Here is a 25,814-nt window from a genome sequence, read left to right on the forward strand (position 1 = left end):
TCCCTTATAAACATACAAACCCACTTTTATCAAATAGACCTACATCTGAAGTGACCTAAGACTTTACCAGTGGCATAAGACTTCACCAGTTTGAGGCAAAGACTTTTCTGTATTAGAGTAAAAACACCTCAGAGTATAAAATGCTACCTAAAATACCTCAGAAATAAGCACTAGCCCCAAAGTGTGAACAGCATTCTTCCCAATAAGCTTACCTCCTGATATTCTCCTAGGGGGGTCAAATACTGGAGAATGAGTCGCTGCTCAATAGCAGGAGTCATAGGATAAAGAGTATAATTGGTGCCAATCACCCAAGGGGACATTTCTGACCAGCTGCTATTAGATAGCTCAACAAACATACGATCTGGATCAGATGCTGAGAAACCCAACTTCTGCTTGGCCTTCCTAAAACTCTCTCTGTCACCCTGTTTTGCTGACTTGTTTTTCCTCAATCCTCCCTCGTCAGGTTTGGCTGCTGAGTTCACTCTACTACTAGTCTTGTGGCCTGAATCAAGATGAAAGGAAATCTCCATGTCCCCAGAGGCTTCCTCTTGTTCACCATCCACTACATCTACAGCCATGTCGCCATAGTCCATATCCACAGCTTCTTCATCCAGAGGCAAAAGGGGTTCAGAGGAGAGCTTTCGCGGGCTGGGACGCTTGTTTTCCTGCCGCAAAGCCACTTCCTGAAGTTGTAGCTCCCTCAGTCTTCGAAGTACTATTGCCACCTATCAACAGATATTGGAATAAAAGGCCTTATTTCTTCTGCATCTTAATTTAAATGAATCTTAATAAATAATTCTTATTTCCATTTAAGGAAAAGTAGATCCTCATGCAGTTATTTCAGTATCTGGAAATGGCAAAGATTTGATAAATATTTTGACCTAATTCCTACAGCTTAATGAAATAAACAGCTAGAACTCTCATTCCTCATAAAATTTCCCAGAGAACCCAAACCACATTTGCACATCAGACATCATTCATAGCTGATCTATCTGGATCAAGCTGGGCTGGACCATCACACCTGAAGAGGCAGACACTAGACATATTCATGATTTTATTTTATTTTTTTTTTCAACGTTTATTTATTTTTGGGACAGAGAGAGACAGAGCATGAACGGGGGAGGGGCAGAGAGAGAGGGAGACACAGAATCGGAAACAGGCTCCAGGCTCTGAGCCATCAGCCCAGAGCCCGATGCGGGGCTCGAACTCACGGACCACGAGATCATGACCTGGCTGAAGTTGGACGCTTAACCGACTGCGCCATCCAGGCGCCCCCATATTCATGATTTTAAAAAAATGTCCAGGGGCGCCTGGGTGGCTCAGTCGGTTGAACGACTGACTTCGGCTCAGGTCATGATCTCACGATTTGTGAGTTCAAGCCCTGCGTCGGGCTCTGTGCTGAGAGCTCAGAGCCTGGAGCCTGCTTCGGATTCTGTGTCTCCCTCTCTCTCTCTGTCCCTCCCCCACTCATGCTCTATCTCTGTTTCAGAAATAAACATTAAAAAAAAAAAAAAGTCTGAAAACATGAAGGTTTCTCAAACTTATATCTGTTGTAAATTGCATTGTTAGATATTGCCATCTACATAATTATACAATCTATTTTTCAAGTTCACTACTTTTTCATGTTTTAAGTACTTATTTTTTGTTTTATTTATTTTTGAGAGAGAAAGACAGGGTGCAAGCAGGGGAGGGGCAGACAGAGTGGGAGACACAGAATCTGAAGCAGGCTCCAGGCTCTGAGCTGTTAGCACAGAGCCCGATGTGGGTCTCTAACCCATGGAACATGAGATCAGGACGTGAGCCAAAGTCAGACACTCAACCAAAGGCACCCCTTAAGTACTTATTTTTTGAGCCAACACTAAAATACAGCATTATGCTTAGTTTAAAAAAAAAAAAAAGAAATTATGCCTGCAATTTACTTAGAACTACATTAAAAAAAAGGATGGTGGATGAATAAAAGAAAAGGTGGATGGATGGATGGGTATGCATGGGTATAGTAAAATGTTCACAAACAATTTAAGTGGTATGTACACAGTTGTTCTCTGTAAAATTCTATTTTGCTGTATGTTTGAAAATTTTCATAATCCAAATGTTGGGAAAATAAAGAGAATGCTTCTATTCTTTATCCAGTATAAACGATCATGATCCTTGATAAGATGAAAAATGGCTATTTTCAAGTTAAAAAAAGTAAAATCAAAACTATTATGAAAAGTAATTTTGAGGGGTGCCTGGGTGGCTCAGTCAGTTAAGCATCCAACTCTTGATCTTGGCTCGGGTCATGATCTCACAGTCTGTGAGATCAAGCCCCGTATCGGGCTCTGCACAGACAGCACAGAGCCCGCATGGGATTCTCTCTCTCCCTCTCTGCCCCTCCCCAGCTCGCTCTTTCTCTCAGAATACACAGACTTAAAAAAAAAAAGTTATCTTGAAATGTCAAAATTATACCTATATTCCAGTACCATATAGTGAATAAGATCTACCTTTTCAAGTTCAGGTAGTAAGGAAAGAACTTGTGAATACTCTCCCACCTTATACAAAAAGTAATTCTAACACAGTCCTTACCAGCTGTGAATTCTCATCCCTATAGTTGGCAGCAATGTCTTGATTCTCCATAGCACCTCCTAACAGTCCAGTAGAATACGTCCTCAATGGCTGATCAGCCTCTCGGGCCCATTTGAAAAGATTCTCAACAATTCCCTCCTATAGTAAAGGAAATGAAATAATACAATTCAGCAAAGACCATTTTCATAATTAAAGACATAAGCAAAGATTTTAGTCTTATGAAAGAATCTCTTAATAAGATATTTCAATGCTGCTCATAAATTTAAAAATGCAAGTAAAGTGTCTAAGTGGATTAAAGTATCTGTGCATCTGTGAAATAGATTCCTATCTAGCCACTGAAATTCAAGCTAAAGATCAATAATCACATAACAGTCTTACCTTAGATGTTTGAGACCCAAAATATTCCATGACCAAGTGGGAAGCACTAAAACTTCTATATTCTTTGAAGTTCACAATGCACAATTAACATTACTAATGAGAAGTTATCCATCAAAGTACTTAATACCACATATCCCAAACTCATTTTTCACTAGTTTTTATTATGAAATAGTACACATAAACATGCATACTCCAGGGGCAACTGAGTGGCTCAGTCAGTTAAGCACCTGACTTCAGCTCAGGTCATGATCTCATGGTTTGTGGGTTTGAGCCCCGCATCGGGCTCTATGCTGATAGCTCAGAGCCTGGAGCCTGCTTTGGATTCTGTGTCTCCCTCTCGCTCTGCTCCTTCTCGACACGCACGCTCTCTCTCTCTCTCTCAAAAATAAATAAAACGTTAAAAACAATTTTTTAATTAAAAAAACATGTACAGTCCAAAGAAAATGAAAATCACCCATGATCTACTTGATAGAGATCTTCCATGTGTTCCTCCTTATACCACCTGTGTCCTCTCTTCCCAAAAGGTACCCATGTTACTAAATTTTAACAATTTTCTCATTAAACTTGTTAAAGTTATATGCTTTGAACTGTATAAACCATATGATACTGCATTTTTCTGCAAGTTATTATTCACCATTATGTTCTTTACATTCACCTATATTATTACATGTAATTGTCACAAATAGCATTCAACATAAGACAGACTTCAAGACACAATTACTTATTAACTTCTATCAACCTTACGTGATTAGGTAAGTATTTACTGAAAAGGAAACTGAGTCACAATAAGGTGAAGTAACATTAAGTGAAAGCTGGGGTCTGATCCCAGGCAGTTGACCTCCAGATGTTCTTCACCTCCATATTTTGCTGCTATTTTGTTGGCTTAAAAACCACAACTCTGTGAGTCTGAGCCCCACAAGAGGGCTCTGTGCTGACAGCTCAGAGTCTGGAGCCTGCTTCAGATTCTGTGTCTCCCTCTCTCTCTGCCCCTCCCCTACTCGTGCTCTCACTCTCAAAAATAAACATAAAAAAAATCTTTAAATAAAAAACTAAAAAAAAAAAAAAAAAACCAGAAAAAAACCAACTATTTTTGTGCAAGCCTATCCATAGCTATCCACAGAGCAGACATCTAGGATCAGAACTACTAAATCAGGGGGCACCTGGGTGGCTGAGTCAGTTAAGCATCTGACTCCAGGTTAGGTCATGATCTCACAGTTCGTGAGTTCGAACACCAAGTGCTAACAGCACAGAACCTGCAGCCTGCTTCAGATTCTATGTCTTCCTCTCTCTCTGCCCCTCCCCTGCTTGCACTGTCTGTCTGTCTGTCTGTCTGTCTGTCTCTCTCTCTCTCTCTCTCTCTCTCAAAAGTAAATAAACATTAAAAATAAATAAACTACTAAACAGGGGCACCTGGGTGGCTCAGTTGGTTAAGTGTCCAACTTCGGCTCAGGTCATGATCTCATGGTCTGTGAGTTCGAGCCCTGCATCACGCTATCTACTGTCAGCACAGAGGCGGTTTCGAATCCTCTATCCTCCTCTATCTCTGCCCCTCCCTCACATGAGCACACTCTCTCTTTCTCAAAAATAATTAAAAAAAAAAAAAAAAAACTACTGCATCATGGATGTAGGATGTGAGCATGCTCAACTTTACCAGAGAATGCCAGGCTATTTTCCAAAGTGACTGCAACAATTCACATTTCCACCAACAGTGAATACTTTTTTTCTACATCTCTGTCAACACTTGACCACAGTCATACTTTTCACCTTCTGTAGTCTGGTGGGTATAAAAACAGCACTGCATATAATTTGAATTCATCATTATTAATGAGGTTCAGCATTTTTTCATTCCTGTTGACCATTTAGGCTTCCATTTCTGTGAAATACACAGCTTTTACAAGTGTTTTATGATAAACACAAGTTCATAATTTTTATGTAATCATACTCAACAGTATTTTCTTTTAAATTTTGTGCACTTTGGGGCACCTGGGTGGCTCAGTCGGTTAAGAGTCCGACTCTTGGTTTCGGCTCAGGTCATGATCTCACAGTGTGTGAGTTCGAGCCCCCCATCGGGCTCTGTGCTGACAGCACAGAGCCTGCTTGGGATTCTCTCTCTCTCCCTCTCTCTGCCCCTCCCCCACTCACTCTCTGTCTCTCTCTCAAAAATAAGTAAGTAAAACTTAAAAAAAAATTAAAAAAAAATAAATAAATTTTGTGCACTTTGTATCTTAAATTCTTCCCTAAGGTCATGGAGTCATTATCCCATATATTTCTAAACATTTTAACCTCTTTTCAAAAAATTAACACTCTGAAAAACACATGCTGAGAAATTTTGTTTTAAAATATTGACATGAGGGGTTCCTGGGTGACTCAGTCACTTGAGCTTCAACTTTGGCTCAGGTCATGATCCCACAGCTGGTGAGTTCAAGACCCATATCCAGCTCTGTGCTGACAGCTCAGAACCTGGAGACTGCTTCAGATTCTGTGTCTCCCTCTCTCTCTCTCTGCCCCTCCCCTGTTCATTTTCTCTCTCTCTCTCTCTCTCTCTCTCTCAAAAAAAAATTAATGAAAACATTAAAAAACTTTTTCAAAAATATATATTGACATGAGAAGTGCGTAGGTGGCTCAGTTGGTTAAGTGTCTGACTCTTTGTTTCAGCTCAGATCATGGTATCACGGTTCTATCTTCAGCTGTGTCTAAACTTCACTCTAATTCATCTACTATGTTTTTAAATTCAGTAACTGTAAACTTTATACACACTAGCTCTCTGTTTCCTTTCCCAAATGGCCATTTTTCTCCCATGGTCTTGGACTTTTGTTAAGAATTTAGATTCTTTTTTTTTTTTTTTTTTTTTTTTACATATCCAATAATTTTGAACCTTTTAAACCATTCTTAAGTGTACAATTCAGTGCGATTAAGTACATTTACAATGTTTCATAACCATCACCACTATGTTTTTCCAAAACTTATTATCCCAAACAGAAACTCTGTACCCCCACTTTCAATAATAGATAGAACAACCAAACATAAGATCAGTAAGGAAACATAAGAGTTGAACACTATAAACCAATTACACCTAACAGACACACAGAGAATACTCCACCCAACAAGACCAGAATATACATTCTTAAGTACACATGGATCATTTTCCAGGATAGACCATGTTAGGCAACAACAGGGTTAATAAATTAAGAAGAATAAACTCTTACAAAGAATTTTTTCCAATCACATTGAAATTAAATAAGAAATCAACAACCTAAGGAAACCTGGATAATTCATATGTGGAAATTAATACACTTTTAAATAACCCAGGAGTCAAAGAAGTCACAGGGAAATTAGAAATACCTTGAGATGAATGCATACCAAAATTTGTGGGAGGTGTCACAAGCATTGCTAAGAGGGAAATTCATAGCTGCAAACATACATACAAAAATAATTTTAAAAAAAATGGATCTCAAATCCCTAATAACCTAACTATACACTTTAAGGAACCAGAAAAAGAGCAAACAAAACCCAAAGGTAATAGAAGCAGATAATAAAGATTAGAGTGAAGATAAGTAAAACAGCAAATAGAAAAATACCGAAAATGAAACCAAAAGTTGTTTCTTTGAAAAGATCCAATAATATTGACAAATCTTGAACAAGACCCAAAGAAATTTAAAAAATAAAAATAAAAAAGACTCACATTACTCTCAAAACTGAAAGAGAGGAATGCCTGGGTGGCTCAGTCAGTTAGGCATCCAACTCTTAAGTTTCAGCTCAGGTCATGATCTCAAGGTTCAGGAGTTCAAGCCCCACATCAGGCTCTGTGCTGACAGTGTAGAGCCTGCTTAGGATTCTCTCTCTCCCTCTCTCTCTGCTCCTCCCACTCTCTTTCTCTCTCTTCCTCAAAATAAACAAACTTAAAAAACAAATAAAATTTTAAAATACAAACAAAAGTTTGTACCAATCTTACTACCAATCTTGCAGAAATAAAAAAAAACATATAAAACACTATAAACAATTATATACCAACAAAATGAATAACTTAGGTAAAATGACAAAATGGACAAATTCCTAGATACACAATCTACCAAAATTGATTCATAAAGAAAAACTGATTAAGACCTAAGTAGTAAGGAGACTGAATCAGTCATCAAAAATCTCCCAAAATAGAAAAACTCAGGACCAGATGAATTCATTGGTGAATTGGACACTAAACATTTAAAGAATACCAATCTTTCTCAAACTCTTCCAAAAAATAAAGGAACACTTCAAAGTCATTCCATGAGGCCAGCGTTATCCTGATGCCAAAGACACTATAAGAAAACTATAGAACAATATCCCTTATGAATACTATACAAAAAAACCTCAATAAAATACCACAGCAGCACACTAAAAGGATTATACACCATGATCAATGAATGGATTTATCCAGGAATGCAAGTATAGTTCAACATACAAAAATCAATCTAGTACACCAAACTACACACAATGAGTATGAAATTACTGTGAATTAATGGAAAACCATCTGACCATCTCAACTGATACAAAAAGAATCTGCCAAAAATCAACACACTTTCATTAAAATACTTAATAAATTAGGAATAGAAGGAAACCTCCTTAATATCATAAAAGCCAGTTATGAAAAATCCACACACTCAACATTATACTCAACAATCAAAAAGACTAACAGACTTTCTCCCTAACATCAAGAACAAGACAGAGGCGACTGAGTGGTTCAGCTGATTAAGCATCCGACTTTGGCTGAGGTCCATGGGTGTCCAGCTCTGTGCTGACAGCTCAGAGCCTGGAGCCTGCTTCAGATTCTGTCTCCCTCTCTCTCTGCCCTTCCCCTGCTCATGAGTGCACACATGCTCTCTCTCAAAAATAAGCACTAAAAACAATTTTAGAAAAAAAAGAACAAGACAAAGATGTCTGCTTTCACCACTTCTATTCAACATAGTAAGTTGTAGCCAGAACTGGACAAGAAAAAGAAATTAAAGGCATTTATGTTGGAAAAGAAGAAATAAAATTATCTCTATTCACAGATGACATGATATTTTATGTAGAAAACTTCTAAGATTCCACACACAATGTTAGAATAAATGAATTCAACAAAGTTACAGCATACAAAATCAGTTACATTTCTCTTTTTTTTTAATGTTTATTTTTGAGAGAGCATGAGCAGGGGAGGGGCAGAAAGAGAGGGAGACACAGAATCCAAAGCAGGCTCCAGGCTCTGAGCCGTCAGCACAAAGTCCAACATGGGGCTCGAATCCACAAGCCGTAAGATCCCTGAGCCGAAGTCGGACACTCAACCAAATGAGCCACCCAGGTGCCCCATCAGTTGCATTTCTATACACTAGTAATGAAAAATCCAAAAAGAAAACACATCCAGTCATTTAAAAGGGACTTCCTAATATCTTTCAGATATCTGTTCTATTTGATTCTTCTATTTTTATTGTTAATTCCTAATCCTGAAAAATTATTTCCTGGTGTATTTTGTAATGTTTTTGTGAACTCACTTCACCTGGAAATTGCTGTTCTCTGAAATCCATTATAGCCTGGATTATGAGAGCTTCCCCAAGAGTAATTTTACATTTGCTTTTGTCAGACACTCAAGGAATATGGTTAGTTCAGGACAATTATTTTGTTAATTTCTTGACTTTGGGGTTCCTATTCATATGGCAGAAATTTCAAACATACACCAAAATAAAGGTTGTGCCCAGGGTATCTCAGAGATTTATCCACCCCTACCCCACACCCTGACCCCCTGCCATCAGAGTGGAGTCACAGACTGAGAAACCAGTCATCTTCCATGGCAGTAGGCAGATACTTCTCTTTTGCACTGTTTCACTGAAGGTCCTTTGGGAGTACTGGTTTTACACAAGGGTTGAGGTCCCAGTTCCAACTGTTCAGCCAAGGTTTTATCTCCTGTCCTCAACTACCACTTTGTTTTTACAGTTACCTCTGGCACCTAGGGATTTCTCTAAGAGTTTATTGCAATTTACCTGGAATCTGTGTGTGCATGCAATAGGAAAGTTTCCAAGTTATCCTGGATAGATCTGGGTCTCTTCCCTTCTTTCTTAAAACCATTTTTTTCCCTCTCAGCTTCTGAAAGGTCATATATTCATGGTTTTCTTCCTACCTCACAGGATGCTGTGACGATTAATACATGATGCAAAACAAATGCTTAGCACAGGGCTAGCTAGCACTTAATAAATGGTAGCCATCCACCTATTAAATGATCTCATGGACACTTTTTTCATAAAGCACGTATTAACATTTTAGAGGAATCTTAATGTTCCAGAATATAAAATCTGAGAAAACTCACTTACAGATTATACTTTCTGAGACCTCAGTCTCTCTGATTTTATCCCTCCCACCTCCAACAATTTAAGGACAACCTCAAAGAGAAAAACATCAAAACAATACTTAAAAAATAAGTCCCTAGAGGCACCTGGGTGGCTCAGTCCATTAATCATCCAACTTCAGCTCGGGTCATGATCTAGTGGTCCATGGGTCCAAGCCCTGAATCAGGCTCTGTGCTAACAGCTCAGAGCCTGAAGCCTGCTTCGGATTCTGTGTCTCCCCTTCTCTCTCTGCCCCTCCCCTGCTTGTGTTGTCTCTCTCTCAAAAATAAACATTAAAAATTTTTTTTTAATAAAAATTTAAAAATTTTTTTAAAAAGTCCCTAAAAGTCCTGACCTGACTTAACACTGACAAACTTAACCATAGGAAAAACCTAGTACAGGAACACCTTGGTAGCTCAGTGGGTTGAACATTCGACTCTTGATTTTGGCTCAGGTCATGATCCCAGGATCACGGTATCAGGCCCCACATTGGGCTCCACACTGAGCATGGAGCCTGTTTAAGATTCTCTTTCCCTCTCCCTCTGTCTCTCCCCTGCCTGCATGTGTACATGACCTCACATGCGCTCTCTCTTAAAAGAAAAGAAAAAACAGGGCGCCTGGGTGGCTCAGTCGGTTGAGCATCCAACTTCGGCTCAGGTCATGATCTTGCATTTCATGAGTTCGAGCCCCACATCGGGCTCTGTGCTGACAGCTCGAAGCCTGGAGCCTGCTTCGGATTCTGTGTCTCCCCCTCTCTCTGCCCCTCCCCTGCTTGTCCTGTCTCTCGGTCTCTCAAAAAAATGAATAAATGTTAAAAAAAAAAAAAAAAACCTATTACATAAATAATATTAAAGTGCTCAGTTCTGTAACACGCTTAATATAATGAAGAAAACTACAGTCAAATAATTGTAAATAAAATGTAAAGCTATTTCACTATCTCTGAAAGTACAAATAAGCAACTTAAAAAAAAATAGTGGCTAAAATAGAATCAATTTAGTGAAATATCAGAATGTATCACACAAAGAGTAAACAATGTTCAAAAAACTTCTTTTTCATATACTTACTGTATGTACTGGGTTGCAATGTAAAAACATGTTACTACAGTTCACAAAGTTTAAGAAATACTGCTGTAAAGCAGAGTCTGAACCAGAGCTTTGTAAAACACCAGTAGCCCATCTTTCCAAAAATAATGATCTCTAACTCATTAATTTACAAGTGATAATTGTATTTTAAATTTTTTTTTCAACGTTTATTTATTTTTGGGACAGAGAGAGACAGAGCATGAACGGGGGAGGGGCAGAGAGAGAGGGAGACACAGAATCGGAAACAGGCTCCAGGCTCCAAGCCATCAGCCCAGAGCCCGACGCGGGGCTCGAACTCACAGACCGCGAGATGGTGACCTGGCTGAAGTCGGACGCTTAACCGACTGCGCCACCCAGGCGCCCCTATAATTGTATTTTAAAGTAAAATATTGATTCACACCAAAAAATTTGCATAGGATACTTCTGAAGGATAAAGATCATCATGTAATCCAACATTAAGGCCTCACAATCTCAAAGAAGTTTGTAATCTGTGCTCTAGGACACTGGATTCAAAGCTATGTTATTTCCTATCTAACATATGATTTTGCTTTAATAATTCACTTCTCTCACCAGAAATGAGTTATTATGAAACAAATTTTATTACTCAAAAAAATCCCTCAGTGTTTCTGACATCCAAAGGGTATTTACTTCATTCTAAATATTCAATGATGCAACTACAAAGAACCAGAGATGACTTTCCTACAATGACAACCAGGACACTTTTACAAAGCACAGTAAAATCATCTATAGTCTTCTACAAATCTTGCATATACAAATATAAATTGGTATAAATGCTTCATTTGTCATCTTGGTTTTCAAAAGAATACATATTAAGGGGCGGCTAGATGGCTCAGCTGGTTAAGTGCCCAACTCTTGCTTTCAGCTCAGGTCAATCTCATAGTTTGTGGGATCGAGCCCGAGCCCCACCCCCACCCCCACTCAGGCTCTGTGCTTACAGCTCGGAGACTGCTTGGGATTCTCTCTCTCCCTCTTCCTCTCTGCCCCTCCCCTGGTCACGCACATGCTCTCTCTCTCAAAATAAATAAACATTTAATAAAAAATGCATATTAAAATATTTCTGACAAGTATATAGATGTTTTTGGTCTCCCACAAACATAACTAATTGGAGATTTTTAAAACTTGTCTGTATACAATGTGCAAATTACAACATTAATTACAATGCTATTCTCTAAGATACCTTACGTGATACAATTGCGTAACAATTTCCTTAAAAGTTAAATGATGGGGAGGGGCGCCTGGGTGGCGCAGTCGGTTAAGCGTCCGACTTCAGCCAGGTCACCATCTCGCGGTCCGTGAGTTCGAGCCCCGCGTCAGGCTCTGGGCTGATGGCTCAGAGCCTGGAGCCTGTTTCCGATTCTGTGTCTCCCTCTCTCTCTCTGCCCCTCCCCCGTTCATGCTCTGTCTCTCTCTGTCCCAAAAATAAATAAACGTTGAAAAAAAAAATTTAAAAAAAAAAAAAAGTTAAATGATGGGGAACTTGAGTGGCTCAGTCAGTTAAGTGTCCAACTCTTGATCTGGCTCAGGTCATGATCTCACCATTTGTGAATTCAAGCCCCATGTCAGAGTTGACAGCACAGAGCCTACTTGGGATTCTCTCCCTCTCTCTGCCCCTCCCCGCTTGCACACACACTCTCTCGCTCAAAAAAAGAAAAATAAACTTTTAAAAAAGTTAAATGAAAATCTATTTCCAGATCTTTCACTTGGTTTCTACATTTAACTACACTAAGACCTCCAGATTATTTCAGAACATTAAATATTAATATCTTTGAGAAAAAGAAAATTATGTGACATACCCAATTCACACTGCAAATTCTTAATGCTGAGAAAAAAATATCTGTATTACTTCTAAAAATAGAGCAACAAATTTTTGACATTTGAAGTATACACACACACTCACTATCACAGTCACTATCAAATTACCACTTTCTGGTCTTCATAGTACTTATCCTTATTTGAAATTATCAGTTTATTTGTATGTGCCCTCCCAAATACATTATGTGAAATCTTCCATCTTGCTGACAAAAGTATTATCAACACCCACCATAAGACACAGCACAAAACAGATGTTCAAATATTAACGAAATATTAAATACTACCCCCCAAAAATTAAAAAAAAATAAATAAGTAACACAAGAATAGAATGGGTTTCCTCAAAGTAGAAAAGTCCTTCCTCACTAAGGAAGACAACTCATGAAGAATAAGAGTTTGGATAATATCATAAATCCATTCTAAAAACATACAATCTTAACCAGGGCGCCTGGATGGCTCAGTCAGTTAAGCATCTGGCTTCGGCTCAGGTCATGATGTCACGGTTCATGGTTCAAGCCCCACGTCAGGCTCTGCTGACAGCTCAGAGTCTGGAGACTGTTACAGATTCTGTGTCTCCCTCTCCCTCTGCCCCTCCTGGACTTGTGTTCTATCTCTCTCAAAATAAACATTAAAAAAAAAATTTTGGGGGGCGACTGGGTGGCTCAGTCAGTTAAGCCTCCGACTTCGGCTCAGGTCATGATCTCACGGTCCATGAGTTCGAGCCCCGTGTCGGGCTCTGTGCTGACAGCTCAGAACCTGGAGCCTGCTTCAGATTCTGTGTCCCCCTCTCTCTCTGACCCTCCCCCATTCATGCTCTGTCTCTCTCTGTCTCAAAAATAAATAAACATTAAAAAAAAATTTTTTTTTATTTTTTTTAACATACAATCTTAAGACTTAAGATATACTATAGCACCTAAGCAATAAGTACTCATGAAAACAATTACTCTTATATTTTTATTGATTTCTTATATTTCTATAACATTATTGTTATAAAAATGTGTAACAATTATCTTAACAAAGACAAATCAAACAGATCAACATTCAATTTAAAAATAAAATGACTTTTCTTTCTAGTAAGTACCTTTTCTTGAAAGACAACAGCAGTTTCTAGCCCTGGCATGATGTCCAATAGAAGTCTGCAAGCTGCAGTGTTCAAAGGGGGCTCTCGGCTTGTCATCACATATGCATTCACCAGCTGTAAAAAAACAGAGGAATACTTTTCATCTGAAATTCAACCCAGGCAAATTAATGAAGTCTAATAAACTCAATACATTCCCATCATTTCCCTAAGAGGTATTTAAGAAGATTATACCTAACAATTACTAATTAAACCCTTAATTATTATAACCCACTGAGCCATGATGGGATCATATATTTCTTCTGCAGCTTTAATGTCAAATCCTCCCAAAAGAACAAATCAGCAACCACAGAAATTAAAGCTCAAAGAATATCAAGAAGGGGGGCCTGGGTGGCTCAGTCAGTCAGGTAAGCATCTGACTCCTGATTTCAAATCAGGTCATGATCTCATGGTCCTGAGATGGGAGGCCATGTCAGGCTCCAAGCTGGGTATGGAGCCTGCTTAAGATTCTCTCTCTCTCCCTCACCCTCTGCCACTCCCCCACTTGGGCACATGCATTCTCTCTCAAAAAAAGAGTATCCAGAAGAAATCACTCCCTATTCTTTTTTTAACCCCTATTCTTACATACACTTTTTCAGAAGGATAAAGCAGGGCAAGACAACCAACCCCCTCCAGATTCTTGACAATAGTTAATGAAAAACTTGAATTTTGTACTTCTACTATAAATACATTTAATATTATATACAAATTATAAACATATATAAATGCGTTAATAAAACTTCCTTCTAGTACTCAAATATTATTGAATCTCTACTACTAAGTGGCACTGTATTCCGTGCTGGGTATACAACAGTGAATAAGATGTAGTGCCACCATCAAAGCGTTCATAATCCAACAGAAGTGACAGTTGGAAAAACAAATATCATGAGTATACGATGCTACAGAAGTCTGTAGGAGGTCACACAACCCCTGCAGAGGAATCAGAGAAAGGCTTAGAGGGGGAGGGATTTCAAGCTAGAATGTAAAGGACAAGTAGGAGTAGCTAAGGAAGAGTGGGGAGGAGAGGCGAGACAAAGGGCAAGAATTTAAAATTAAAAGAACAAAAGCCAGAGAGATTGGGTTTATAAACTGAGGAATTTAAAATTCATCTTGAGGCCAATGGGAAACCACTAATAGATTACAAGCAAGAGGATGCCATGATCACTTTTTGCATTTTAGAAAAATTTCTGGGCTATAAAGTGAAGAATAGGTTGGAAGAGAACAAGACAAGATGAGAAATCAGTTAAGAGGTTATTACGATCACCAAGAGAGAGATGGTAGTGGCTAAACTAAGGTCTGGCAACAAGGACATAAAGAAATGGAGGGATTTATGAAGTTAAATGAAAAGGAATGATAAGACCTGTAAGTTTAACTGAATAAGAGAACTTGGAAAAATAAAGTTGTCTAGCTGGCTAGACAAGGACATCATTACTGAGCTAGAGAACAAGAGAAACAGACTATACAGCACACAATTAGACAGGTGGAATTCAAGGTGCCTGTGGGGAATATCCAAGTGGGGATATCTAGAGGACAGCTCAACATTTCCAGAGAAGCAGAGAAGAGACACTGGTGATCAAGAAATAAACTGGAGTTAATACAATACAGAGAATAATAGTTAATACAGTACAGATAATAATAATAGTACTTACTGAGCCCTCATGTACCAAGTTCTGTGCTAAGCACTTTTTTTTTTTTTTTTTTTTTTTTTAGCATATGTGCTGCCAAAGCGAGCACGGCACTTTTCATGACTCAATTCATTCAAGGGTTACAAAAATATTTTAAAGGGAAGATCATCCCTATTTTATAGATTAGGAAAATAAAGCTTGGAGAAAATGAAGTTTGGAGAGGCTTAAGTTGCCTCAAGATCAAACTGCCAGTGAACAGTGAAGTTCCATTTAAACCCAAAATATGGACCCCAAAGCCCATGCTCTCAAGGATCATGCAATTTGGCCTCCAAAAACAAACCTAACAGCTACAACTTACTGAATAATTACTATCTCAGGCCCTGTGAATGCTATATATATATTCCCCCCACCTCATTTATTTCTCAACAGCCCTGAGTTAGAGAAGGTAGTTTTGTCTCCCTCCACATGCCCAATGCACACACCACAGTGTCAGTGCAGAATCATGCCTCATACATACATCACTTTGAGTTTTCTATTCAGAAATTCAAGAAAACGTCTATATTCCCAAACTCAAAATCATCTTGCCCTAGGATGAGTACAGATGCCTTGGGAGTCCTTGCCATATTCAAACAATGAAAATACACACCAAAGAGAAAACACCTTGGCCACGACCAGGACTTTGGTAAGAAAGAAATCCATGACGACTCTTAGCTTGTTGAACAAATACCAAACAAACAAACAAACAAACAAAATCTACCCACACTATTCCCAACTTTGTCAAGACCTCAAGAGAAAACAAACTATTTACAAACAATAAAGGTATAGCATCCACTGATGATAATCTCTGGAGAAAAGTAAGAAGCAAACCTACTGCATTCATGAAATCATCATTCTTGAAGAGTATTCTCAGCAAGTGGCCCAGCATACACTCTGGATCAGCTCGACCTACCAAAAGAAGAGGGGAGGAACAAACAAAGGAATGAGTAAGTCATCCCAGTCAAGCAACTCAGACCTCTGGAAAGGCACCTGGGTTATTACAAGTACCATTAAAATGCCAGCAAAAATAAACAGAAACAAAGAAAAACTTTTTTGATGAATCAGATTTCATAAGAAACATTCTCTAAAATTAAAAGTGACAATATAAAAACTTGAGACACTGCTCTCTAACTTTCCCATCTCCCAGCACATTGCCTACACAGCCATGCCAAACTAAATAAATGTGCAGTAGACCCAGACCAGCATTACTAAGAGTACACAAGGTCTAAAAAAGAATCATAAAGGAGCCTAAGAGAAAGAAAACCCCTGATTTCCCAGCCAGATTTAGGTAGGAAGCACTTCTTTTGATGGGTGGCCTGGAGGAGATAAGACTCCAAATCTAATCTCTTTTTCAACTATATACCAAAAGTAGCAGAAATGCATCCTCAAACCTGTAATGATATTCCAGGTTGTGGGGGCAGGCACAGGAAGGGAATCCCACTAAGTAATACCAACTCTAAAGATATGATAAGTTTGGCCATCTTAACTTCTCAGCTCCTGGAGAAAAGAAAGGCCAGGAACCTAGAATCTACTCAATACAGGTAAAAGAATTAATGATTGGTAGAATTATTGGTTTTTAAAACAGATACCATCTATTTTAATTTTCCTTTAAGATCATTAGAGTGGCAAATTTAGTCAAACTCAAAATACAATTTAGGATAAAGAGAGGATGTGAGCCACTGCTATGAAGTTTCTACCAAGCTATAATCAGTATTCCAAGGTAAACCACAAAAAGAAAAGTTACAGAATGGTATCATAAAAACTAGATGAAGACCTCAGATTACCTTTCTCTCTTAATAAATGACAAAACTGGCATCCTCACTTTTATTAATAGAAATTATACCTAATAACATAAGAGGTAGGGAGGAAAAAACTGCCTTTAAAATTTTCTCCTGAAAAGTGTATCAATCATCATTCTGTCTCTCTCTTCTTCATACCATTTCATCCTTTCCAAGGCCTTTCCAAGGTCACTAAGCATGATCATCCCTCTTTTAATTCTTTTCATAACCCCATAAGTTAACTTAGTTTCTTCTCTCACATTCACATTTATACTTATGCTCTGATTGCCTCACTGAAGGTAAGAGTTAAATAGGTGAATAGTCCTCCAAAGTCACAAGTGAGGATGTCTAGGACAAGAGCAACAGGTAATATCACATAAATAACTAGACACTCAATTTGAAATGCCTAGCTTACTTATATTTGAGAATAAAAGTCTAGGAAATAGAAATAAACCCTGTACCATTCAGGTATATATACAATGTTCTTATTTTTATAAGTCCCACTCATTCTCATCTCTCTCCACACATACAATATCTCTTTTTTCCACAAAGGACTGCTTCTCACTTCACACAGAGAAAGTTTGATTTAAGCTTTCCCACTGGTACTCTTAGAGAAGACATAAAATGGCAAAGTCTCAAGTCTCATATAGTTCTGTATCATACCAAATTCTATGCCAAAGCAGACTGGATTGTCATGGTTCTAATTAGCCCAAAATAAAACCAAATTAACATGAAATGGCATACTTCAACTGCTGAGATACTAAAGCAGACATCAAGAACTCTATTTATTATTCAAGGTTCCAAGTATCCGTTTCATAACTAAAAGGAAGGCACTTAATGTATTCAACTACATTTCCTCATAGTAAAACGGTAATTATCCCTTTTATTCCTTCAAAGAATCCAAGTTCATAACTGTTTCAAACTTGTTTGAAAAATTAAAGCACAGAGAATAATATCTTCTGTGTTAAAAGTCAGAAAGGGAGAACATTTTCCTCTAAGTAATCCTATCAATGGAGTCAATAAGGTACACCTACATAATTTAGCTCCTTAGTTATCCTCTATTTGATATGTAAATATTACAAAAATTTCAATTTTTCTAGAAATTTATTTTTCCTTACTACCTCACCTTGAGCAATATTTTAACAATTAGATGGTCTTAAAACTTAGCATGAAAGATGCTATTTCAATTTTCCTATTAAGCTATCTTCTTTTGTAAGAAAATTAGAACCAGGCTTAAGAGAACACAGGTCTCACCAGGATGTCGGTCATCAAATGGGTCTGGATCCCCCTTACGATATTCTTCAGTTTCTTTTTCAATCAATTCAGACATCCTAGCACAAAGGGAAGACAGGGTCAACTCTAGACAAGCATACAAAAAAAAAAAAAAAAAAAAAAATGTACCACCACCTACTATAGTCAATTCAACAAAGTGTAAAATACTAGTAAAAAGTGAGAAAAAAAGATATTTTCCTAATGAACACAGAGATCTAAATAAAACAATGTCCACTCCCAAATTCATTCTTCTCTCCACTTGCCTGTCTCAAAAAATTGGACTACCATCCCCTCAAGGAGCCAAAAACCTAGGAGTCATCGTTAAAACCTTCCCTTTCTCCTCACTCCCACAACAATTCTTTTTGGCACTACCTACACAGGTATCTCCTGACTTCATTTTTTTTTTTTTTTAAGTTTTGTTTATTTTGAGACAGAAAGAGTGCAAAAAGGGGAGGGGCAGAGAGGATCCCAAATAAGTTCCACACTGTCAGCATGGAGCCTGACACAGAGCTCAAACTCAAGAACCATGAGATCATAACCTGAGCCAAAATCAAGAGTCAGGCACTTAACCAACTGAGCCACCCAGCGACCCTCAATCATTTCTTTAAATCTTGACCATTCCTATCCCTGCCCAGAACACCATCATCAAATGCTTGAACCACCTGCGACAGCCTTTTCTCCAAACTTCTTGCTTCAATGTTTGGCAATTCATTCTCCAACTTCCAGCAACTTACCACAATAACCTCAATTAAATCCAAGTATGACCATGGCTTATACTAACCCAGCCTCTGTTGGCATCTCTGACTTCTACTCTCCATTCCAGTTGAATAAGCTTCAGTCACATGGTCTTCTCTCCTCTTCAGAGAGTTCACAATTCTTTCAGGGCCCTAAGTGCTTTTACTTCAGCCTGTGACATTTTCCCCCCACCCCCACTCCTAAGCTCCCACCCATATCCCAAGCAATCACTCATCTGCTTTCTATCATCACAGATTAGTTTTGCCTGTACTAGAATTTAATATAAATGGAATTGTTTACACTATTTTTATGACTGGCTTCTTTAGCTCAGCATATTTTGAGTGATCCACGTTATTTGTTACATGTATCAATAGTCTTTTTTTATTCATGCCTTCTTTTTGAAATAAGAAAAATCACATTTTGAATACTCTAAGACTGATATTTTAACCTACTGTAACGACAATCAAATACAAGGTTTTCACACTCTCCAGTATCTGTCATGCTCTGTCCTAACTCAAACTCTCCTATATGCTTTATGTCTACAAAACCATACTTCCTAGTCTTAAAAGTTAAGCAACCTGCAAAAACTCTTGCCCTTTCTGGTATATTTTTCCCCAGTAAGTCTCAAAAGTATTTCTACTTTTTCTACCCTTCCCTTTAAACTCTGAGAATTATCTTTGCCACAAAGGGCTGTGACATAAAATGTTTAGAATTACATACCATAAGATCTACTAGTATCTTCAGTTGAAACTAAGCAATACAGCACAGAAATGAAAAACATGGATTCTGGAGCCAGATGGCTAAGGTTCAAATTATACCTCTTCCACTGTGTGTGACTTTGATCAAGTTATTTAACCTTTCTGTGCCTCATCTGTAAGATGAGGGGAATAGTCCCTACCTTAGAGAGTTTCCTTCAGGTTTAAGGTAATATATGTACTCTGCTTTGAACAAACCTTACATGTGAGAGCTAGTTAAGTGTGGTTACAATGAAAACTGAGAATCGAAAAAAAACAAACAGAAAAACAATTTAAGGTAGATTTGACTGGGATAGGGCAGGAAGGAGTCTTATGGAGGTAGTACTCAAGTTCTTTAATGTGATATAGATGATAGTTTTGCAAGTAAAGAATCCATCAAGCAGAGTACTGTACAGTACATGTCTCAATAATATGAAAAAACAAACCGTAGAACTTGGGTAACGCTCACATAGCTTGGCCCAATTCCAGTCTCTTTTCACAGAATCAAGTCAAAGATTTGACTACAATAAATAAAAAAACATAAATAGTAAATAAAAAGTCTAAGATAAAAAAACATATTTTTCTTAGGAAAACTGCCAAAAAAGTAGTGAAAGTTGTGGCAAATAAAAGAAGAGGCAAGCCTGAAATTCATTTGCTGTTCATGGAATATACCAAAACACCCAAAACATGCAGTCAGTTGAGGTGGGGGTAAAGAAGAGACCACACACGTGAAAGAACTTCAGGAAATATCCAGTGAACTACCACACCCACAATTTGGATGACGGGAATTGCCCATTTCAAAAATACTGGACTTTTAACACATCCTACTAGCTCTTAAACCTGTCTAACGTTGAATATCCTTAAAGATCTTGCTCCATGTAACTTTATTTTCCACTCCTACCTTATATTCGCCCTTCACTATGGTAGAGGGCCTTTCCTCACTGCCACAAAAACATGCCCCACACCTTTTGGGATGAGCACTGGTTGTTGTATGGAAACCAATTTGACAATAAACTTCATATATTGGAAAAATAAATAAATAAATAAAAGTTAAAAAAAAAAATGCCCCAGTTCCTTCTCCCCTCAATGTCTTTTTTAGTCACATTTTTCACTTTTCCTAGAAAACCTTCTTTCTCTGCTTCTCATCAAGCTATACCCACCATCTTTCAATTCCCTATTCCAAAAAACCTTTACCACAGGAATTAGGAGTTAAAACCCAAAATTCTAAGCTTAGGTCTCCACTGTCTGGCTGTCTTTTGCAAGTAGCTCCAAAGAAGGGTGCCATTTAACAATGCAGCTCTCAGTGATACTTTTAGTGACAAATGAGGAAACTGAGGTTCAGGGAAGTATCTGATAGTTGCAACACACAAAAGGTCCTCAAATATTTGCTGAGTGAATAAAAGAAACTGACTCATTAACATTCTTTCCATACTCATAACCATTGCAATATTAAGGAACCATACTGCCCAATTTAACACCTCATTAGATATTAATTTGTACTACTACTCATTGTTTTGTATCTGCTAGTTGCCCCCCAGATGGTGATCTCCTTGAAGACAGAGCCCCTCTAGGCTTTGCACTACTGAATATCACAGCACAGTGACTAAGTGGAGGGTCAAATATGATCATGAATGTGAAATATTCTTCAAAATAAAACGCTGAGTATCTTTAGTATATGTACTCAATAAAATACTTTTTCCAATTAGGTGAAACTACCACTAACATTGTTATCCCTATTTATGACTCTCTTCTTTTAGTTACAGCAATAGTTCATATTTTAACTGCACAATACTTAGACTCTTTAATTCACTGTGGCTGCATTTCAAGTATCTTGTGATCAGTAGTTCTTAATCTCCAATGCCTCTACAAATTAAAATCCACTTTCCACCCGTCAGCAATAATCCTGTTCCTAAAAAAAAAATAAACTGCACTTTTCACATGTTCCCCATGTATCAACAGCAACAAAGCATTTATCCCTATTTAAACTTTCAAAAGATCATAGTTCTCTTTATTCCTATAGAATACATCATTGCATAAACAAAAGGCTTTTTTCTCTGCTGTATCAAAGATTAGATGTTAAAGATCCCCATGTTCCAGTGACCTCCTCTTTATAAAAACCATGGGCATCCCTCTCCAGCCTTTATTTTTCATTCTCCTGTTTAATACAATCATTTAGTAAAATTATGTCCCACATAGTTACTATGTACCAGGCATGCACATGTCATTGTCCAAGAAGACACCAATAAAAAAGGTGTAGTACCTGTCTTTAAAAAACTTACAATTTAGTAAAGTGACACATGAAAAAAAAAAAAAAGAATTATAGTACAATGTGATTAGAGTTAAAATGAGGGGAATTATACCACATTTTGTGTGTGTGTGTATATGTGCATATACACACATACATATACATATATATGAATGACAGAAGTATTAAAAAAGAAAAAAAGGAGTGCCCAAACTTACCTGGGAATGTCAAAGTCAGAGAAGGTTTTACAGACATGATTCTCAAAACTGATTGTCAGGCAGACAGCATACCAAAGAAAGGCATTTCAGGCCAAAGGAACACAGACATTAGAAAATACCGTACTATTCCTTACTGAAAGAGACTAATACTATGAGGCAGAAAAGGGAAGCGGGGGCCAAATCATAAATGGCTTCCTAGACTACTCTGCAAAGTTTATATTTTATTCTGTAGGAAAAATGGAGTCAGAGAAGAATTACAATCAAAGACATAAAAATCAGATTTGTGTTTAGAAAGAGGACTCTTTCAGCCAATAGAAGGATGTATTGGAGGAGGGTAAACTGGATATGGAGAGAAAATTCACACTGCCTAAGAGGCCAATCAAGACATGATCAGTATCTAACAAATAAAGTGGTAAGGGGGAATAGGGAAGAAGAAAAAGCAGAAATCCTGCTTGGGGGCTAAATTGTACTAGAGAGGAATACACTGGGGAGATGGTTTTCAGGTTTTTAGTTTGAAACTATGTACACCAAGCAGGGAGTACAAAGGGAGTGAAAGGAGGAGGAGGCAGGATGAATATGATAAGCTCTATTGTAGACATGGTATGTTTCAGGTGTCTGCAAATAGCCAGGTAAAGATGGGTATACCAAGCAGCTGAGAAAAGGGTCTGAAATTTTTAAAAAGAGGAGTCTGAAGCAGAAATAGAAATTTTAAACTGAACCTAGGAATAATGTTTTAAATCATGGACAGGAACAAAACTAGGTAGAATATTCAGGGTGAAGAGAAAAGAGAACCACTAACAAAACCCTAGGATTGAAACACAGACAAGAGAAGAACCTAAAGAAAGAGATTAAGAACAGCCTCAAAGGAAAAGTAAGACATGTAAGAGCTTCAAGAAGTAGTGAGATAAAGATGGATTTAGAATTCACATTCAAGATAAAAATGTTCCCCTATTCTCCAATTTTTCCCTTTTTTTAAATGAATTTTTAAAAATATATAATTGTTTATACCTGGTAAGGATAGGTACCATGTCCTGCCCACTGCCATGTTCCTTTTCCCACTGCTCCAGCAGGGTAGTGAGCTCAGCTTTGGAGTCCACATGCACCGCTACTGTAGTCATGGCTTGGCCTAAGGAGTCAAAAATATAAGTAAATAACACATGAACACAGGCAAATAAACTGGACATACTTCCTACAGTGATAAAGGGGGAGAAAAGGGATGAGCAAGCAACAAAAACTTAACTCTGAGACCCCCCTCAGATAATTTCATTTGTGGTACAGTAGGAAACCCAGCACTGGGAGCCGGAATACTCTTCAAGTCCTCTCACCCCCTCCCAACTTCGGTTTGCTTAACTGTCAAATGAGACAAACTGGATGAAAACTGTGATTCTTACCTTTCTAGGATCAGGAACCCCTTTTGAGAATCAGACAAAAAGCTGGGATCCCTTTCTCTCCTCAAAAATGCATATGTCTACATACCACACATAGAAAAATCCCTTGACTTAGATCTCTGAGGACCAAAATTCTGAAGCTACGTATTTTGAGAGAGAATGAGAGATAGAGCACGTGTGCACAAGCAGAGGAAGATCTCTCACACACACACACACACACACACACAGAGAGAGAGAGAGAGAGAGAGAGAGAGAGAGAGAGAGAGAGAGAGAGAATATCCCAAGCAAACTCCATACTATCAGAACAGAGCCCAATGCAGGGCTCAATCTCATGAACCATGAGATCATGACCTGAGCTGAAATCAAGAGTCAGACGCTTAACCGACTAAGCCACCCACCCAGGGTCCCTGAAGCTTTTTTTTTTTTTTTAATAGAAAATGTAGCAAAAACCACTCCCCAAAATATTTTGCTCTCGTAAATCTTTGGGGGAAAGTTCTATGAAAGATAAACAATATATTCGTGTCAATTCTTAACAAAAGGACAAGAACTAAAGTGGATCATTACCAACATGAAAGTTGAGGAGCATTATAAACCCATTTATCCTCCAGGCTTCCTAACCTCTCTCACAGCTGATTTCCTAGGAAGAGCATGAGAGGATGGAAAGAAGCAGAGAAGTTGCTAGGTTGAGTGGTCAGTCCATGGATACAGAGGGACAGGGAGCTGAGACAAGCTTTGAAGGAGATGCCATGAGACATCCACATGAGGAAGAGAAGTTTATTTATAAGGGGCTCCAAAAGGGATAAATGAGACTCAAAGGTTTAGATGGCTTACAGACCAACTTCTTTGCCAAAGTAGTCTTAAGATCAAAATGTCAGACTTTCCCTGCAAAATTTGTTTTCACAGAAATAGCAACCACTCCATAAAAACACTTTAACACTGGGGTGCCTGGGTGGCTCAGTCGGTTAAGCGGCCGACTTCGGCTCCGGTCATGATCTCACGGTCAGTGAGTTCAAGCCCCGTGTCGGGCTCTGTGCTGACAGCTCGGAGCCTGGAGCCTGTTTCAGATTCTGTGTCTCCCTCTCTCTGACCCTCCCCTGTTCATGCTCTCTCTGTCTCAAAAATAAATAAACGTTAAAAAAAAATTAAAAAAAAAAAAACCACTTTAACACTAGAAAGGGATTACTATCTGATCTAGAATTATTAACTCTTCTAAAGATATCTACCATAAGACCAAAGGAAATACATGTGAAAAATACCACCAAATGTCTAGAATGTAAATATTTGTGGAGCACCTGGCTTGCTCAATCAGAGGAGTATGCGCATCTTGATTTCAGGGTCATGAGTTCAAGCCCCACGTTGGGTGCAGAGATTACTTAAATAAATTTAAAAAAAAACTTTAAAAAATAAAATAAAATGTAAATATTCGTGTTTTAATAAAGTAGAGGCACTTCTAACAGTACATTGTGACTCATGTCACCAAAGGAGACTATTTCCAAATAAAAATTTTTTAAAGTCTTCTTTTCTGGAGAGAAGAATCCACATTTTTATTGTTTTAACTTTTTTATTTTTTCTTGAGAGAGAGCGTGAACAGATGAGGGGCAGAGGAAGGGAGAGAGAGAATCCCAAGCAGGCTCCAGGCTGTGAGCACAGAGCCCAAAACGGGACTTGATCTCACAAACCATGAGATCATGACCCGAGTTCAAGTCAGAAGCTTAACTGCCTGAGCCACCCAGGAACCCCCAAGAATCCACATTTTTAGCCTCTCTAGCCAGAGTCACAAAAAAGGAAATACTGCAGGTGTGACTAATACAGACCTCTGATTTTAACTGGAGAAAACCCAGGTTGTATTTTTCAGTCACCATGGACTATGCATTTTTTAAAATAACTGTATTTGGAATGATTTTAGATTCATAAAAAAATTGCAAAGGTAGTAGAGAGAATTCAAATATACCCCTCATCCAGTTCAGTTTCCCCTAATGCACCATAATAGTTTATAGCAGCACAATATCAAAATTAAGAAACCCAACATTGAGGGGCATGTGAGTGGTTCAACTGGTTAAGCATCAGGGACTCTCAGTTCTATGCATTGGCATATATATCTTAATGCCAGCAGCACAGTGTTTTAATCACTGTAGCTTTGTAGTAAGTTTTGAAATAAGTGTGAGGGGCACCTGGTGGTTCAGCTGGTTGAGCATCTGACTCTTGATTTCAGCTCAGGTCATGATCCCAGGTTGTGGTATCAAGCCCCACTTTGGGCTCCACACTAAGCATGGCGACTGCTTAAGATTCTCTCTCTTCCTCTCCCTGGTTCATGCTGGAAGGAAGGAAGGAAGGAAGGAAGGAAGGAAGGAAGGAAGGAAGGAAGGAAGGAAGGAAAAGAAAGAAAGAAAGAAAGAAAGAAAGAAAGAAAGAAAGAAAGAAAGAAAGAAAGAAAGAAAGAAAGACCCAACATTGATACTTTATCATTAAATAAACTCAACTT

At 38.2% G+C, this 25,814-nt stretch overlaps 1 protein-coding gene across 20 annotated transcripts in view; it reads right to left on the minus strand.

The window, feature by feature from the left end:
- DCAF1 (DDB1 and CUL4 associated factor 1) overlaps window positions 1-25,814 on the minus strand; it is an 89,935-nt gene that overhangs the window by 49,102 nt on the left and 15,019 nt on the right. For 19 of the 20 annotated variants that reach the window (XM_045050770.1, XM_045050763.1, XM_045050741.1 and 16 more), the window contains 6 exons: window positions 22,953-23,070; window positions 17,995-18,071; window positions 15,798-15,871; window positions 13,266-13,379; window positions 2,563-2,700; window positions 213-725 (listed from right to left, as the gene is read on the minus strand). In XM_045050770.1, coding sequence (XP_044906705.1) covers window positions 213-725; window positions 2,563-2,700; window positions 13,266-13,379; window positions 15,798-15,871; window positions 17,995-18,071; window positions 22,953-23,070 — 1,034 coding nt within the window. Of the gene's footprint in view, window positions 1-212; window positions 726-2,562; window positions 2,701-13,265; window positions 13,380-15,797; window positions 15,872-17,994; window positions 18,072-22,952; window positions 23,071-25,814 lie in introns of those variants that run through there. The other variant, XM_019822224.3, reaches the window with a different exon arrangement.

Source organism: Felis catus, chromosome A2 (genome assembly GCF_018350175.1).
Source record: "Felis catus isolate Fca126 chromosome A2, F.catus_Fca126_mat1.0, whole genome shotgun sequence".
NCBI classification, from domain to species: domain Eukaryota; kingdom Metazoa; phylum Chordata; class Mammalia; order Carnivora; family Felidae; genus Felis; species Felis catus.